This window comes from Antennarius striatus, chromosome 18 (assembly GCF_040054535.1).
Source record: "Antennarius striatus isolate MH-2024 chromosome 18, ASM4005453v1, whole genome shotgun sequence".
NCBI classification, from domain to species: domain Eukaryota; kingdom Metazoa; phylum Chordata; class Actinopteri; order Lophiiformes; family Antennariidae; genus Antennarius; species Antennarius striatus.
In genome coordinates, this window is record NC_090793.1 from 8547501 (window position 1) to 8562752 (window position 15252).

The 15252-nt window shown below is 39.2% G+C and overlaps 2 protein-coding genes across 2 annotated transcripts; one reads left to right on the forward strand and one right to left on the reverse strand.

The window, feature by feature from the left end:
- Positions 1–810: 810 nt before the first annotated feature.
- Positions 811–6397, reverse strand: sugp1 (SURP and G patch domain containing 1). The gene is made up of 14 exons (XM_068340519.1): positions 6259–6397; positions 5862–6030; positions 5632–5735; positions 5274–5522; positions 4994–5117; positions 4820–4917; positions 4072–4195; positions 3717–3985; positions 3443–3549; positions 3092–3269; positions 2856–2962; positions 2136–2281; positions 1433–1562; positions 811–1289 (listed from the first exon to the last, which is right to left on the reverse strand). The coding sequence occupies exons 1-14, from the start codon at positions 6275–6277 to the stop codon at positions 1263–1265; spliced, it is 1851 nt and encodes a 616-aa protein (XP_068196620.1). The 5' UTR covers positions 6278–6397; the 3' UTR covers positions 811–1262.
- A 970-nt stretch (positions 6398–7367) lies between these two features.
- Positions 7368–14195, forward strand: LOC137612505 (E3 ubiquitin-protein ligase RNF126-like). Its single transcript, XM_068341051.1, has 9 exons — positions 7368–7499; positions 8061–8119; positions 8194–8254; positions 8348–8580; positions 8930–8998; positions 9081–9150; positions 12289–12382; positions 13154–13269; positions 13465–14195. Exons 1-9 carry the CDS (start codon positions 7425–7427, stop codon positions 13609–13611), a joined length of 924 nt encoding a protein of 307 aa, XP_068197152.1. The 5' UTR covers positions 7368–7424; the 3' UTR covers positions 13612–14195.
- The last annotated feature ends 1057 nt before the right edge of the window (positions 14196–15252 follow it).

Consider the following 15252-nt stretch of genomic DNA (forward strand, 5'->3'; position numbering starts at 1 on the left):
GTCACGACCCTGGAAAGACTGCATCAGCAGTTTTTCTGGGACACTGATCTGTTATTTTCAGTCATTACGTGTTGACACGTAGTAAACAGGAAGGACAAACCAGAAGCTCCAATGTGTTTAAATGTACTATCAAGGCTGATTAGTATAACCATCAGCTCTAACTTCAGGCCAAACATTTATTTTAGCTTACGACATACTGATTTTCTTTTTCCTCTCTTTCAGCTGCATCAATCATGTCTCACAGATACATATATCAGGGTACATTCTAGAAGACCTTGAAACATTAAATGTGGGCGAATAACGAAAATAACAAGAGTACACCTGTCTATCTAAAAGCACCACAATTACAGTAGCTTGTTGCCCCTATACAACACAAATTGGGAGTCACAGAGAGAATAAAGTCATACAGTATCCATGTTTCTGGGTTCAAAGAGTCCCTTTCTTGCAGAAGCGGTATGATCCAGACAGCATGTGACTAGAGTAACTTTAAAACACAATGATTGGATCAGAGGTGAGCAGAATGCTCTGGGTCCCAGCAGGTCAGGGTTTTTTGCCTGAGCTATGGGTTAAGTTGCTTCTGACTGATCATGTCACCAGATTGGCTCTTGCTCGGCTAAAATTTCAGAGATATATTTATCCAGTGTGACCGGCCAACTCCCTTTCCTAGAAATAATGACAAACTAGAGGTCTGACTTCACTCTAACCACTGACAGGGCGATGCTGACTGAATACATGCTTAAAATTTTTTTAGTTAATTAAAGTTTTGATTAACTAAAAAAATTTTAAAGAATAATCCAACCCAAATTTTCAATAAGACATTTTTATAGTGAACATTGACACAAAATAGGATGCAAAATGAATTACAGTACAGTTAAGAGACTGCTTACTGAACTGGTTATAAAGCAGTTTGTGTTATTTAGCTGAGAATGCAACATTAAGTCAAGCTATGAAAAACAACAGAAAATCTGCACAAACTGAGGATTGAAATCATCATGGGAATCTGGTGTAAATGTACATGTTTGAAAGTGTTGTTACAGAAATGATGCAAAATACAAGGTTATAGATAGAAGGAAACAATTCTAACCAAATCAAAGTGGACAGCCAAAAACATAGTTTAAAACCTCCCAATAGTTTACACAGGCAATTTTTCAAATTTCTACAGTACATCAACGTCCATTTCAAAGCCTGATGAAGCTTTGGCAGCTGCAGAAAAAGAGCTCTTAATTTACGATGAAGCAGAGTTATAGACATAATCCTCTTCATCAATAATACGGTCTGCGTGGATTGTTCTGTGGAAACAAAAAAGGGGGCTTTAATTCAAATTTTACAGAAAGAACAGACTGCAGATTTACGCATATTAGTGGACATTAGTTAGCAGAGTAATGTTACAATAAGCAGCAGCAAAAACAAGAAAACAATAAGAAACCTTTACCAGTGGATTGGGCCTGAAACGGTAAGCAAGCATCATCCTCTTTCTATAAGCGTCATATTCATCGTCATGCTTCGTGAGCTCAGCTGGACGCTCGACTCCAAACCCTGCTCCATTCGTAGCAGTGATTCCCCTGCAGCAGGACAGAGACACGTTCAACACATTCAACGAAAGACTGGAAATGTAATGACATGCTAAAAAATAAAACAACAAAAACAAAAGCCCTGATGGAATATCTCAAAATTTGTGAGGTTTGAGTAACAGGTTAGTTACATGATTGGGTATGAAAAAAACACAGGAGCAGCTGTCTTTATTCAGTCGGATGTTAACAGTTTGAGTAACTGAGTCAGCACAGTAAACATAAATGGATGACTCAACATAATCGATGGCAATGAAGCAGCCCAGACTAGAAGCAATTACATAAAGATTTTCATACCACAAAAATACAATTTTCTGCGATTTGGCTCTGACAAAATATTGTGCGTACTGTATAATGTAAATGCTTGTATGAAGTGTGGATGGATGAGCTGCAGACGTGCCTCCAGCCACAGAGTTTACAGAGTATTTTGTATAGAAGACTGCAAGGAATAAACAAATACCTATACTGTTTTAAAGTGTTAGCTGCAGAAGCACCAAGAAATGGTGAATGCAGATTGTTTTATTCCCCTAGACAGAAAAAAGGCAAATGTGGACCAGATGTACTCACTTGTTGACAGGAGTTTTGATTCCTTGTCCTTCACTACCGAGGCCTTCACCCTCAGTCCAGCCCATCTTCATGAGCATCCGGAAACCAAGATTCTCCACCGTTAATTTGAACTCTTTGTATTCAGAGTAGTCTGGGTCACGGCCCTCCTGCAAGACACACAGACAAAAGAGGGTATTGTGGTAAAACAGTAAATCCAAGTCCAAATTCTAATTTATAACCCTCTGATAAGAATTTCAGATGTGTGTGTTCAGAAACGTTCATCACTCATTTCTGGTGAATCTGTATTTTTTTAAGTGGAACTGCACAAAATGCACACCCTGAGGGATACATACCAGGGTCACATTTATCAGTTCCATAACAAACAAACACCAAAATGAAGCCCATCCCTAAAATACACATATACAAGTCCTAAATTCACAACTTTACCCATATCTATACCAACATTTACTGTTATCCTAAATTTTTGTTGGAAATCCTTTCACGAGTTTGAGTAACCTGCTGAAAAACTAAAACAAATGGACCCAAGTGAAAATGTAGCCTCCTCTGCTGTGGTAACAACTCGAGGACAATGTTCGTAATCCGGTGCTTGTCAAATTTAAACAATGACAGAAGGGAGGAGGAAAAAAAAGACTACTGCTTTAGCCACACTAAATCAAACAGGGTATAAGTAGTAGTGTCCATATGAAGCTCTGGAACAAGACAATCCAGACAAAAACTGACCTTAAGCGCCTTGAAAGTCTCCATAAACTTTTCTAGCTCCTCGGGGGGCAAGAAATCACCGATGAAGTGTTTGCCTTTACCCATTTCTGTCAGAGATTCTGCCCATTCTGGAAAAGTAAAGACCAGATATTTTTACACAAAGCCACTTTGTATGGACCAGAGCTGACAATCTGACATCCACAGCTGTCAGTGCTGCAGAGCCAAAAACGACAGTCCATAACCAGAGACATGCTTACCGCGAGTCTTTTCCATTTCCATCTTTCGTAGGCGATGCTCCCAGGTGCCGCTCCTATCGTCCACGTCTTCATCGCTGTCGTATTCATGTTGGTGCTCTCTTATTGCCTTTTCCCACATCACCTGCATCTCTGCCATTGTACGCTTGTGCTTCATGATGATTTCATAGAGCTCTTGCATCTACAGTGGGTGTGTTAACAATGACACACACAGAGACACAGATCATGAATGTGCTTAGATTACGCAGAGCAACAATGCCAACTTGTGATAGAGCACAGGTCGATGAATTGGGAGGGGCTTAGGTAAAGTTCAAATATCTAACACTTATTCAAATGATTTTGATTTATTTTTACCTCTTGTTGTTCTTTGATTTGCTTTTTCTGGTCCTCAGATAGTTCCGTCACTCCAACCAGCCCAAGAGGCTTCCCTTTCTTATAACCAAGACCTCTCAAGTCCTGAGCTGAATCATGATTAGAAACAAATATATTAACAAATGAATCACTATCAAATGACATTGCAGTCACAAAGGCTATCTGAACTATACTTAAGGTAATTTAAAAAGTGTGATTTCATTAATGTCTGATTGTAGCTCTCATAATACACTTGGTAAAACAAAAACTCACATACCAGAGAGAGTGGGTATGTTAGGGTCTGGAACATTAATCTCTGGTGGGACAACGATGGTGGGAATAGGCAACTCGACTTTATCATCCTCGGACCCCCATCGACTCTTTCTCTTCCGTTTGATGGGTGGAGCTGCCTCCTTAATATGGTGCGGAGGAGCAGGAGGTCGTTGAACATTTGTCCCTGATTCTAAAGAACTCTGGGTGCCTGCAGCTTCCCGTACGTCCTCTTTGTAAAAGCAATAGGCTGGACTTTGGTGGTCATTTAAAGAACTGAAGGACAGACAGATATTTTGTATGAGTAGAATGACAGAGCAAAACGTATAAAAATTACGAAAGTCAAATAAACAGTGGCTGACCTGAAGTGTGTGTTGTCTCTGTTGTGTTGAGCAATGATGGCTTCCACCTGTGGACCACCCTCTGCAACAAAATTGACCGGCTTCACAGCCATCTGCCGGGTTCCCGTGTCCACTGGGGGGGAGACTTTAAGCAGCCTATCAGTACCGGTTTTCAATTCACACTCTACTACTGTACTGTACTCAACTGGCCCTCACACAGCACCAGTCTAGAGCCAATAGGGGATAAGAAGAGGAAGGAGCAAGGAAGGGACAGGGCTGGTGAATGGGGAGTTGCATGGATGTGAGGCTTTTACTGTAACATTGATGACCATGTTAAACCAGAGTGAATCAACCCTGTGACACAAACGTGTCATGTTATTTTATATGTAATTTAAACTTTTATTTTCACATGTAGTTTCTTGTTAAGATTCAACAATGTAGTTAAGTAACAAGGACAAAAATAGACGTAATAGTCTTAATCATAATTCATTGCTAAATATGAATCTATTTGCTGCTTTCAAACTCAAATTCTACATTTGATTATTAACACATAGATGTGAGAGATCTAAGTCGTAATATATGTATATAAACATTCTACAATAATATGCTGTTGGATAATTTATACTTTGTGTGGTCAATATTTTCTCTTTACACAATATGCAAGTTATGATCATCTGGCCGTTCAGTACTGTTCACAAATATATGATATATCTGCGCAAAAAGAGGAGAAAACAGACACAAGAATTGGTGAAAGAAGAAACAAACTTACAGTTTTCAGATGCATTCTCAGATCTTTGGAAATCCTTTCTCAATTGCGCTACTCTTTTTTTGTAGTAGAAATATTCCATGCTCTTATCATGTAAAAACCTAAAAGCAAAGGGAGTAAAATGGAAATACTACACTTGTATTATATATGGATGAGCAATAATGTCCTTTAACTTACGAGAAAACAGGATTGTCCTTGTAGTCTTCCTGGGCTTTTTTCTCCAGCTCAGGTCCTCCCTCCGCCACAAAGGAGGCCATCTTGTCAATAATGAGTCTGGTGTCTGAATCCTCTGGGGGAGAGACTTTAAGCAGCGTATGAGTACATTTACTCTAAGGGTACCTATGATAAAAGTCAGGCACAAGGCAACTTTTCCCCTGGAGTAAGCAGATGAAGCACTGACATGTCCCAGCCACGGAGTTGTCCAGAGAGACAGTGAAACACATAGGCCTTGAATTACCTTTTATCTCTAAGAAATCGGAGTATTCAGCCTCTTCCTCTTCATCTTCACCAGTGGGAGAGCAGAACACACTCTCCCTCTGGCTGAGAACAGGATTCTTCTTTGGCTGTGAGTAGTTCTTAAACTGACTGAGCATACTGCTGATGGCAAGGCCAGGCCGCTTGCCCACAAGAATACTTTTTTTTTGTATTGCATTTGCTCTAGGTGATGAAGATGAGGTTGAGGAACTTTTGGCTTCAATGGTGGAGACTAGAAGAGCACAAAACACAGATATTAAAAACATATAATAATGGTAAACCTATCCTTTATTAAAGACCCTCATCTGTACCTTGTGGCAAATGAACAAATGAACACAAACCAGAATCATTGCTGGGTTTCTCCTTCTGCATCTTCATGAACTGCTGTAAGAAACTTCCATCATTTGCAAACTTGTTCGAGGAACCTCCTTGAAGACTCGGAGAACTACAAAAATCAATTTAGAGTGCAACGTCAGAGAAAACACTGACTGACATCACCATGCTTAATTAGGCAATTGCTTTGTGTTTTTGTTTGTGTAGCATGTTATCAGATCAATGTGCAAGTCATTACCTTGGAGACATGGGTTTGCTCGTGGTCTGAGCAGACATTTTAGCTTGCTCTGCCAATCTGGCTTCGATCTCCTTCTTCTTCTCAGCAATCAACTTTTCTTGACGGATAATATTCATGTTCACCTTTCCTTTCTGTATCTGGCCAGGCTTAGACTTCCAGCCTCCTCGACCTAATCAATGAAAGGATGTTAAAATGACTCAAATGTTTACTATTCAAAAAAATAATGCAGCTTCACCGACACTATCTTGTAAATGTAAATAAGTTACATGGATACGTCAATTAGCAAACCAGCGGCTAAACACGGTTAGCTACAGTAGCTGGATGACGTTAACGAATGCTCTGGTTACGGGCGATTACAGTGAGGAGAACTGCTAAATATTTAGTGAATATGAATTACCGGCATCGTCTGACTCCATGGCACCGCAGAAAAAAAGACTTCTTAATCAAAGAGAAAGAAATACGACAAGGCCTTTCTGAAATAGCAATTACTTCTTTCGTTTTCTTCTTTTCTTCTTCTTCTTCGTCTTCTCTTCTTCTTCTGCCGTTTTTGTTGGCGGCTGACAAACTAGCAGCACATTACCGCCCTCCTATGGCAAGAGTGTGAATCGAATCCCCTCCACCCGTCCATCAGTTTGGTTAATTTATGCAATATAACAAGTTGAAATTTATTTGGGGTAACACATTGATAATTGGTAAATTATATAAACACAATTTTATGACGTTTTGTTGTTCCAAATTTTGTTTGTTTGTTTTGTTTTCCCAAAATTATTCAGTGTTGTCAAAAAAATTTTTTAAACTTGGAAATAAAAGAAGCACTTAAGACTGCCTGAATTACTCATGTTTCACAGTATATCGATGAACCCATTTAGTGTTTATGTATTATTTCATTCATTCATTCATTTTCTAAACCCGCTACCTCCGCTGTCGCGGGTTGCATTGTATACAGTATATTATTTAGTTATGTAAGTCTGTGTAGCTATGTAATTACCTGAATGTAATTGAATATTTCATAAAAAGTAAAATATAGTGACTGAACATAATAATATAAGAATATAACCGTCAATAATCCATACCTTCGAGAATCTGAATTCAAATGTTATTAGTATATATAATAGTATAATCATAGTAATAGTTTAATTTACTGTTATGGAGTTTCTTAACGACAATTGTATTGTTAAAAATCTCCTATTCAAACATGTGCTTTCCAAAATCCTGAAAACATCCCTGGTTTAATATGACCCTACCTATTTTAAGAAAAAAAAAAGTGAAACTAGACACAGCAAGGCAGTTCTCACTGACCGCAACTCTCCATCAAACAACCACACTTTGAATGGAGCCTGTATATCGCTGCTAACACTCCCAACAAAATCAGAACCACTTCCTGAATTAATCACGTGGTATCACCAAGGCAACGAGGCTTTGTACATCACTTTCAGCTCCTCCCCTAAATGAAGCCAGCCTCGATAGGCTTCCTTCATTGAAGACACGCCCCCTCGCAGAGTCGGCCCGCTCTTTGAAGCCTGGATACGGAACGTCACATCACAAACTGCCTCCTGCGTAAAAATGGCTGACGCTCCTACACCGCTCCGCCGCTTCTTCTGTCACCTGTGTGCGGCAGAGATCAGTCTGCGTTTACCGGTATCGACACATGAGACACGCTAACGAATTATATTTCGGCTGAACGAATTTATGTCCGTTGCGAACACAGTCGTGTCGATAAACTGCTGTTTGGTAGTAGTAAGCTAGCCCCATAGACATCACGTCCAAGGCTAACTGCCGCCTCACAGTAAATTCAGCAGGGGCTCAACTTGTCATTGAAGTGCGTTTCCGTCGTGATTTTTCACGGTAGAATTAAAATCAACTGCATATTCGACAAATTTACAGCTTGACAGCTAACATTAAAAAAAATTTCCATTTTACACTGTTTCCATATTGTTTTGTGTTTGCGTTTGGTAACGCTGAGGCATCATTATTCCGACAGTTCAAGCCGGTCTGTTTGCTATTGTGGCAAAGTCACCTTAAAGTTGTCCCATCGACCCAACACACTCAAAAATCATCTTTGTAATGCTTATGAATGGAAGGATTTTTTTTTCCTGACACGGTGAATTAGGATGTATCAGATTAATCTCCATGTACCTGTTTTCAAAGCACCAATGTATATGTTAATCTAAGACATTCACTGATGTGATTTTGTTGTAGGACTATGCCTGTCCTCGCTGTGGATCGGGTTTCATTGAGGAACTTTTTGATCAAAGAAGGTAAGATGAATTTTTCTTGTGTAAGTCCATGTTTGAATTTCAGGCTGTTTTATTCACCACTTGTGTTCATGCAGCACTGACGGTGACTCCACATCCTTGGCCTCCACCAGCTTTCAGAACCGCCCAACCTCTCAGGTCAGTGTGATTTGTTCAATCCACCGGTCCAGGAAAATCTTTTACATCCCTCCACTTTTATCTGACATTGCCTTGGTGTTTGTCTAATGGCAGATGCATCAACGCCATCCATTCACGTTTGCACCTGGATATAGACTGTTTACCCTTGGAATTATTGATGAAAACTTCGACCAACCGCAACTGCCCATTGACAGCAACCGAGAGACAGAAAACACAAGAGATTGGGAAATGGCGTCTCGGCACCGAGATGGCGGGAGGCATCCATGGGGTCGGCATATCACTCGACGACAGGCTATGCGCTCTGATGGGGTGCCCACATTAGAGGGGTGAGTAATTATCAGCAGTAAAGTGACTGCAAAAGGTTTTTGTGAAACACATGAGGTTATAAGTAAAGGAGTAGCTTCTTAATGTGTGACTAAAACGTGCTCCAAATGTTTGGAGAAACAAAATAAAAGCAATTCAATTTGATATTGACTTGTTGTGTTCAGATCAGCTACAACCGATTAGGAACTCTGTTAAACTAACATATCCATGTAAAATGTGTGAAATTGTTTTTTATAGAATATCATGTGCTAAATGTAGATTGTTATGACCATGATTCTACAAATTATAGAAGTTACAGATGTTGCTTTGTAACTGCTTTGTAATTGTTATTTTTGATTGTAATTTTTTCAGAATTATCCAGCAACTAGTTAATGGAATCATCGCTCCTACAGCCATGACAAGTATGAGGATGGGACCATGGTAAGAATAAGAAGTAAAGCAAAGCTTATTGTGTTACCAGTTATTTTTTGTTGTTGTTATTCATTACCTTCTTGACTTGCAGGGGTATGCTACATTCCAGCCCAGTGGACTATGCCTGGGGTGCCAACGGTCTTGATGCGATCATTACACAGGTAAAAGCGGAGATAAAACTGTTTATAAAGCCAGCAGCTACTGTGTCCCATAAATGTTGTCCATGGAGTACAACATTCCCGTGGAATACAACATTTCATTAGACCATAATTAATAACCTTTTATACGTATCAGTGCAGTTTAATTTCTAAAAGCACCAATTTGGAACAGAGAGGTTGTTTGTCTTCTTTTATTACAATTCACAGCTTCATTGGGAAATGCTCAGTTTAGTCGTTTTGCACAACACTGAATGCTTAAAGCTATTCAGACGACAGCAGATTTGAAAAGCAGAGCCTTTGAAGGAGAGGTCAGACCTCTGTCTGCATGGCTCTGGTCGCCATTGAAGTATCAAGCTTGATGATTGTTTCTTAGTCAAATTTATCATTTGTTGTACTTATTAATTTATTTATCGTAGAGATATTGGCTTTCTTGATTATTAATTATTCAAAAATGTAATCATAAGAACATTTAAAGGGTGGCTATAACTGAACAGGATTTTACCACTGTATATCATTGGAACCTTTTAGCAGCCGAAGAACTTGAATTAAATCTATGACCCAGATTTATTTCATCACTTAAGGTATATGCATTTATTGCCGCTTCTGTCATGTAAACTGGAGTCATTTCAGTTCCTGTCTTTTCAAGCTTTATTTTCACAGCCTATTTTTCACACGATGACAAACATGAAAATACTTCCCTCTGACTTACTAAACCTGTTTCTCTGACTGTTCCTCCTCAACTTTTCTGCATGTCAATATTTCACTCACTGAGTTGACTTGGTGTCTTCGCAGCGGGAGTCTTAGTGCTGTTCACTTCCTGACATTCTCATAATACCGAGCATCACGTAGTAGACTAGATGAGGGGTTGTTGCGAAATTTAAAGAATGGTCAGAGAGATTTTGCGCTTTATATTCATTATTATGAGTGATATTAAAATACATTTTACAGAGTTGTAATAGGGTCATTCTCATGAAATTAGTGAATCACCATGGCGGCCACAATTTCAGTTATAAAACATGCAAGTTAGTCACTGAACAAAATAATAATAAAGCTGATAATGACCTCTACCTGGAACAACAACTGATTTCATGATAAAAATTAATTATATTTATATTTTATTGTGTTTTCTGCCAAAATTCTCATTACCGCAACACATCCAGGTCTGTTTGAATGTAATTTATGTTGTTATTTTTCACAATTTAAAATACAAAGAAGCTGAAAAAAATTCATGGATGCTGTAGTAGATGATTTTAAGTGAAAAACAAATCATTAAATATTCATATTTAATAATGTTGAAGACATAGAGGAGAAATTAAGTGTCCGTGATCTACATTCTCATCCTCCACAACATATTTGAAGGACTGTTTACACATGTCAAGAGAACGTTAAATAAAATTATATTTTGTTTAAAGCAACACATAGGGCAGTGCTTTCAAGATGGCTACCAGGTGAAAAGATCTTTTTTACTCTCAAGTTAAAAGTTAGATTTTCTCCTGCCAGACTGCTTACACGACAGTTGTGCTTATCATTACAAAAACAGTGGTGGTGGAGAGAACTTCTGTTTCGGTAATGAGAAGTTTAGCTATTACAATGCATGTAGTATCATTACTGCAACAGGTGTGCATTTAGCATTATTTTAATGAATAAAATAAGTACAGTATTTTCCGCACTGTAAGGCACACTGGACTATAAGGCGCACACAATAAAAAATAAATCAAATTTATTTGTTAAACTGCGGTGGCTGTAGTTGCGCAATCCGTCCACTAGATAGAGCCGCTCTGCTCAGACAGTCATGATTGCATTCATGACTGCCTAGTACCTTTGAATGGCCCCTGTTGTTATGTCACTAACCCTAACCCTAACCCCCATCAAGGAAACCTGATCACTTGATCCCTTTGCCATCTTAGAAAGAAGTCAACACGCATATTAAAAACCTGACATTAAAAACTGGTTAAATTCATTTCAAGTGCAGTCAGTGCGAACAGAATGGATTATTTCCTGATCTGAAGTTCGAAGCAGATATTTGAGCTCCGATGTTCGTCTTAGTTTATTAATTAAATATTGTTTCGATCGATCGATAGTCCAGTCGGAGGTGAGGTGCAGCTATTTGCTGCTGTGTGTCCTAAACAATTTTTAAACTAGTTTTTAATGTCAGGCTGCTAATTTACTGGCAAATATGACGCTGTTTTACTCCTAGAACTGACTTTAATGTCGGTGTCTCACCGCCGTGAGATTCACCGCACGTCGCTGCAGACAGAATACACAAGCATGAATGCGCCCCTCCGCCGCAGCCCCATAGCTATCAACTACATTTGTAAATCAATTGCAGCACACCCGTTGGCACCTTTGTCTAGCAGTGACTGTGCTCTTGAAATTTCAGAAAAGGCTGGAAGTTCAGCTTTGAGGGTCTTTCATTCAGCTTTATGCCAGTTTCTCCATGTTTCCACAGACCAATAGAATAGACTGTCACTAGACTCCAGATGACAGCACAGTGGCATTTTTAAGACCAATTAAGTTTAAAGTGGGTTATTTCCAGCGCCACAGTAGATCAGTCACTCAGTCAAACTTTATTAATAGAATTGTTGAAAGTTCCTTATGTTTTGCTACGTAATCACCGGTGCTCCTACAGTCTGCTCTACCGTCTGAGAGCAGCTCAGTCAGAGCCGGGACTTCGGGGACGCCCCTTGACTACCGTTGTTAGGGGGCGTAGGCCCGAGTGCCTTGTGAGGGGCCTCCTCTGGTGGCGGAGTGCGGCCAGACTGGCGGCCAGACTGGCTTTTTTTCAGCGATCATGTTTTTAACCAATATTAATATAAATATTAATCCATATATAAGACGCACCGGATTTTAAGGCGCACTACGGGTTTATGAGAAAATTTCAGGCTTTTAGGTGCGCCTTATAGTCCAGTGCGCCTTATAGTGCGGAAAATACTGTAGTTGTGCATGACTGTTAAAATCCAAAGTTCTGAATTTCAACATTTTACACGAAGATATTTAATGTTTTTTGGGTTTACATGGAGTTATTCTGTTGGCAATAAATAAATTAAAAAATAAAATTAAATAGATAAATATACAAATAAACGCATGTCTTCCTCATGTAGATGTTTCTTGCAGCAGTTTAACAAAGTTTTTCTCTTGTAGTTGATGAACCAGTTTGAAAACTCTGGTCCTCCTCCTGCAGAAAGAGAAAGGATAAGGCGTTTACCCACCGTTTCCATTACAGAGGAACATGTTGGTGAGTATCTCTGTTAGTCTCTCACGTAGTTACTTTCTCATTGCTTCTCGTGTTTTTGTCCTTGTTAACATCAAAACTTTATTCTCTTTTACTATGACATTTGTTTCCTTGTGGAAATGATAGCATATTTTCAAATGAATATATGAACTCAAATATCCAGGGGTGCACACACTTTTTTCCACATGCAAGCTACTTTTAAAACGTCCAGGTCAAAATGATCCACCACAAAAAAAGCAAAACATATACTTAGTTGTAAATATATTGAGAATTCTTTATATGTGCAAGGTATGTTAAGGTACCTTGCATAGCCGCATGAACCCATATCACACAACACAATTAACTATCTACTTTTTTTGTCATGTCTTAAGTTCACTCTGATGACTTACACTGAATGGAATCAGCCATACATACATTCGTAGTCTGGACAGTAGCTGCTGACAGCCATCCTCAAACACACTTCCAAATGATCTCCTCCCATTCCATGTGAAAGTGTAAAAAATTTTTTTTTAACTTGGTCCACTCCCCCACTCGTTTTTTTTTGTTTAAGACATTTTTTCTGTTTTAAGACAAAATTACCAAGTGCTAAAAATTGTAGGTAACTCACTATATATGTAACTTGTTTGCTTGCACCGTGTCTGCGAATGCGCGTTGACCTAAGTTTAAGAAAAGTCAAATCTACCAAAATTGCTAATGTTAGTTAATATTTATTGACATTTTGCATTTTATTGGGCACCCCTGGTAGAGACAGTGTCTCACGTTGTGTTTGTGCAGTTGCTGGTTTAGAGTGTCCTGTGTGCAAAGAAGACTTCCACGTGGAGGAGAGTGTTAGACAGCTGCCATGCAGCCACCTGTTTCACAACGACTGTATAGTACCATGGCTAGAACGGGTACGTGCATGCATCAACCATCTGATTGGTATCAGCTTAGTTTTCTAGCTATAGACATACAGATTTGTTACTGATGAGATGTATTCTAACCCCTTGTGCTCTGATAAATGTTCCATCCAAAGCAAAAGTGGACAATATTATGTGTTTGAACCACCAAGTTTTTACACCGGTCTCATTTGTCCTTGTTCCCAACAGCATGATACGTGTCCTGTGTGCAGGAAGAGTCTCAGCGGAGAAAACACAGCCATAGATTCACCAGAGTTATCAGGAGTGAACTTACCTTCCTCATCCTCTTCCTCTCCCAACCCGGCTAGCAATGAGAATGCTACCAGCAACTCATAGATTATTATCACCCGCATCGCACACTGAAAAACCTCACATCGAGTGTCAAACAACACCCGTCAATTCCCCTCCAGGACAGAGACCAGGATGACGTCTCAAAACAGGTGGATAGAGAGGAATCAAGGCGAACACTGAATCTGTTGCAGACGGTTAGTCATCATTCCTCCCTCTGTGCAGAGCAGATGCTGGGACCAGCTCCTGCTGCTATTGTTGCATTCTTTGGGGAGGGAGAACCGGGAAATGTTGAATGAGGATCTTGAAAGGCTCTTAATTAATAACAGTTATGAATGGATTTTAAGCAGAACCAGAGCAGAGTATGAGAGTGGACTGCTTTGTGATGGAGACATATTTTTAACTTAATGTTGAGACAAATTTTATATTTACATGACAAGTGTTATTTTATTTTTAAAATTGTTTTTGGGTGGTGCAATGTGCATAGATGTGTAGACAGAGTTCAATTTGAACTGTCTGACATCAAATTTCGAATTCGTAGAAAGAAACGGTGTGTATGCATCAGATTTTTATTTATATACACCTTTGCTGTTTAATTTGCACAATATTGTTGAGAATGTGAATATGAGTAAACTGCTGAAATAAAGATTTTTCACATTTTTTGCATTTGTAGTTTGTGTGTTCTTTTAATAAGATCTGTGTGCAATGTATTTTGTATTTCTTGACAAAATAAAGAGCCACACAGCTCAATACTGGACATATTGTTAAAACCCCCCCCCCATGCAATCTTATTTAACACGATGGATAAACTGGGCAATGTTAAAGATACTCTACCAAATATTGCATTGATGGGAGCAGCTAATTGTCTTTCACAAAAATATATATATTTTTTAAAATATATATTCACATTAAAATGAAAAAAAAAACCCAATTGAATGCACGTTTTTTAAAATACTGTACAGTAAACCTGCCGACTACATGCGAACGGTTTTGACTGTGTATGACGTCACTCTAACCGACGCAAGAGCCAACGCGCCAAAAAAGGCGTGACGTGTTACGGATAGGAAAAAAAATGGAAGAAGTTGACAATGACTGGAGCGTCTACTAGACAGTGACACCGCCAGTACACTAAAGTAACCAACATCCACTTTCATCCTTGTTGTTTTTGCCGCTGTCGCAATTATATGACCTCAACAAACTGCAGGCGCTGGACGACGCCTCCGCTCCCCGACGTCGTTGCTACGGTAACCTGTCAGATTGGCCAATAAATGTGGACCCAGTCTGAACAGAGCATCTCCATTTGGACATTGTTAAAAACAAGTGTGGACAGTCAGCCTTGGGTACGGTGACAGAGGTCAACAATGTTAAACTATAAATGATATTAATAAGAAAAATACTGTCATGATGGGGGACTAAGGTGATTGAACGAATTCACCCCTAAAAAATTCTGAATATAATCTGAACTGATTTACTGGCAAATCGGATTCCAATCTGATTGGAATCCGATCAGATTGGAATCCGCAGTCTGAACGCATTCCAAGACCCATAGTGTGATTCTGTTCGACACCGGCTGTACTGCCCTTATTTGCCCACTAGGTCGCGCTAAACACCAACTAAGCGTGACACAATTTATGGGGGTTGTCATTGAAAACACCTTCTGAAACACATGACATCATCTGAGCCTCTATT

What these genes read in the sequence shown, in the direction of transcription:
- LOC137612505 (XM_068341051.1), top strand. Translation starts at nt 7,425, where the DNA reads ATGGCTGACGCTCCTACACCGCTCCGCCGCTTCTTCTGTCACCTGTGT. An exon ending in AGAACCGCCCAACCTCTCAG is followed by an intron (nt 8,255 to 8,347) that starts GTCAGTGTGATT and finishes GTCTAATGGCAG; the next exon opens with ATGCATCAACGCCATCCATT. An exon ending in GGGGTGCCCACATTAGAGGG is followed by an intron (nt 8,581 to 8,929) that starts GTGAGTAATTAT and finishes TAATTTTTTCAG; the next exon opens with AATTATCCAGCAACTAGTTA.
- sugp1 (XM_068340519.1), bottom strand. An exon ending in TGAGAATGCATCTGAAAACT is followed by an intron (nt 4,196 to 4,819) that starts GTAAGTTTGTTT and finishes GGCTGCTTAAAG; the next exon opens with TCTCCCCCCCAGTGGACACG. An exon ending in GGAAATGGAAAAGACTCGCG is followed by an intron (nt 2,963 to 3,091) that starts GTAAGCATGTCT and finishes TTACTTTTCCAG; the next exon opens with AATGGGCAGAATCTCTGACA.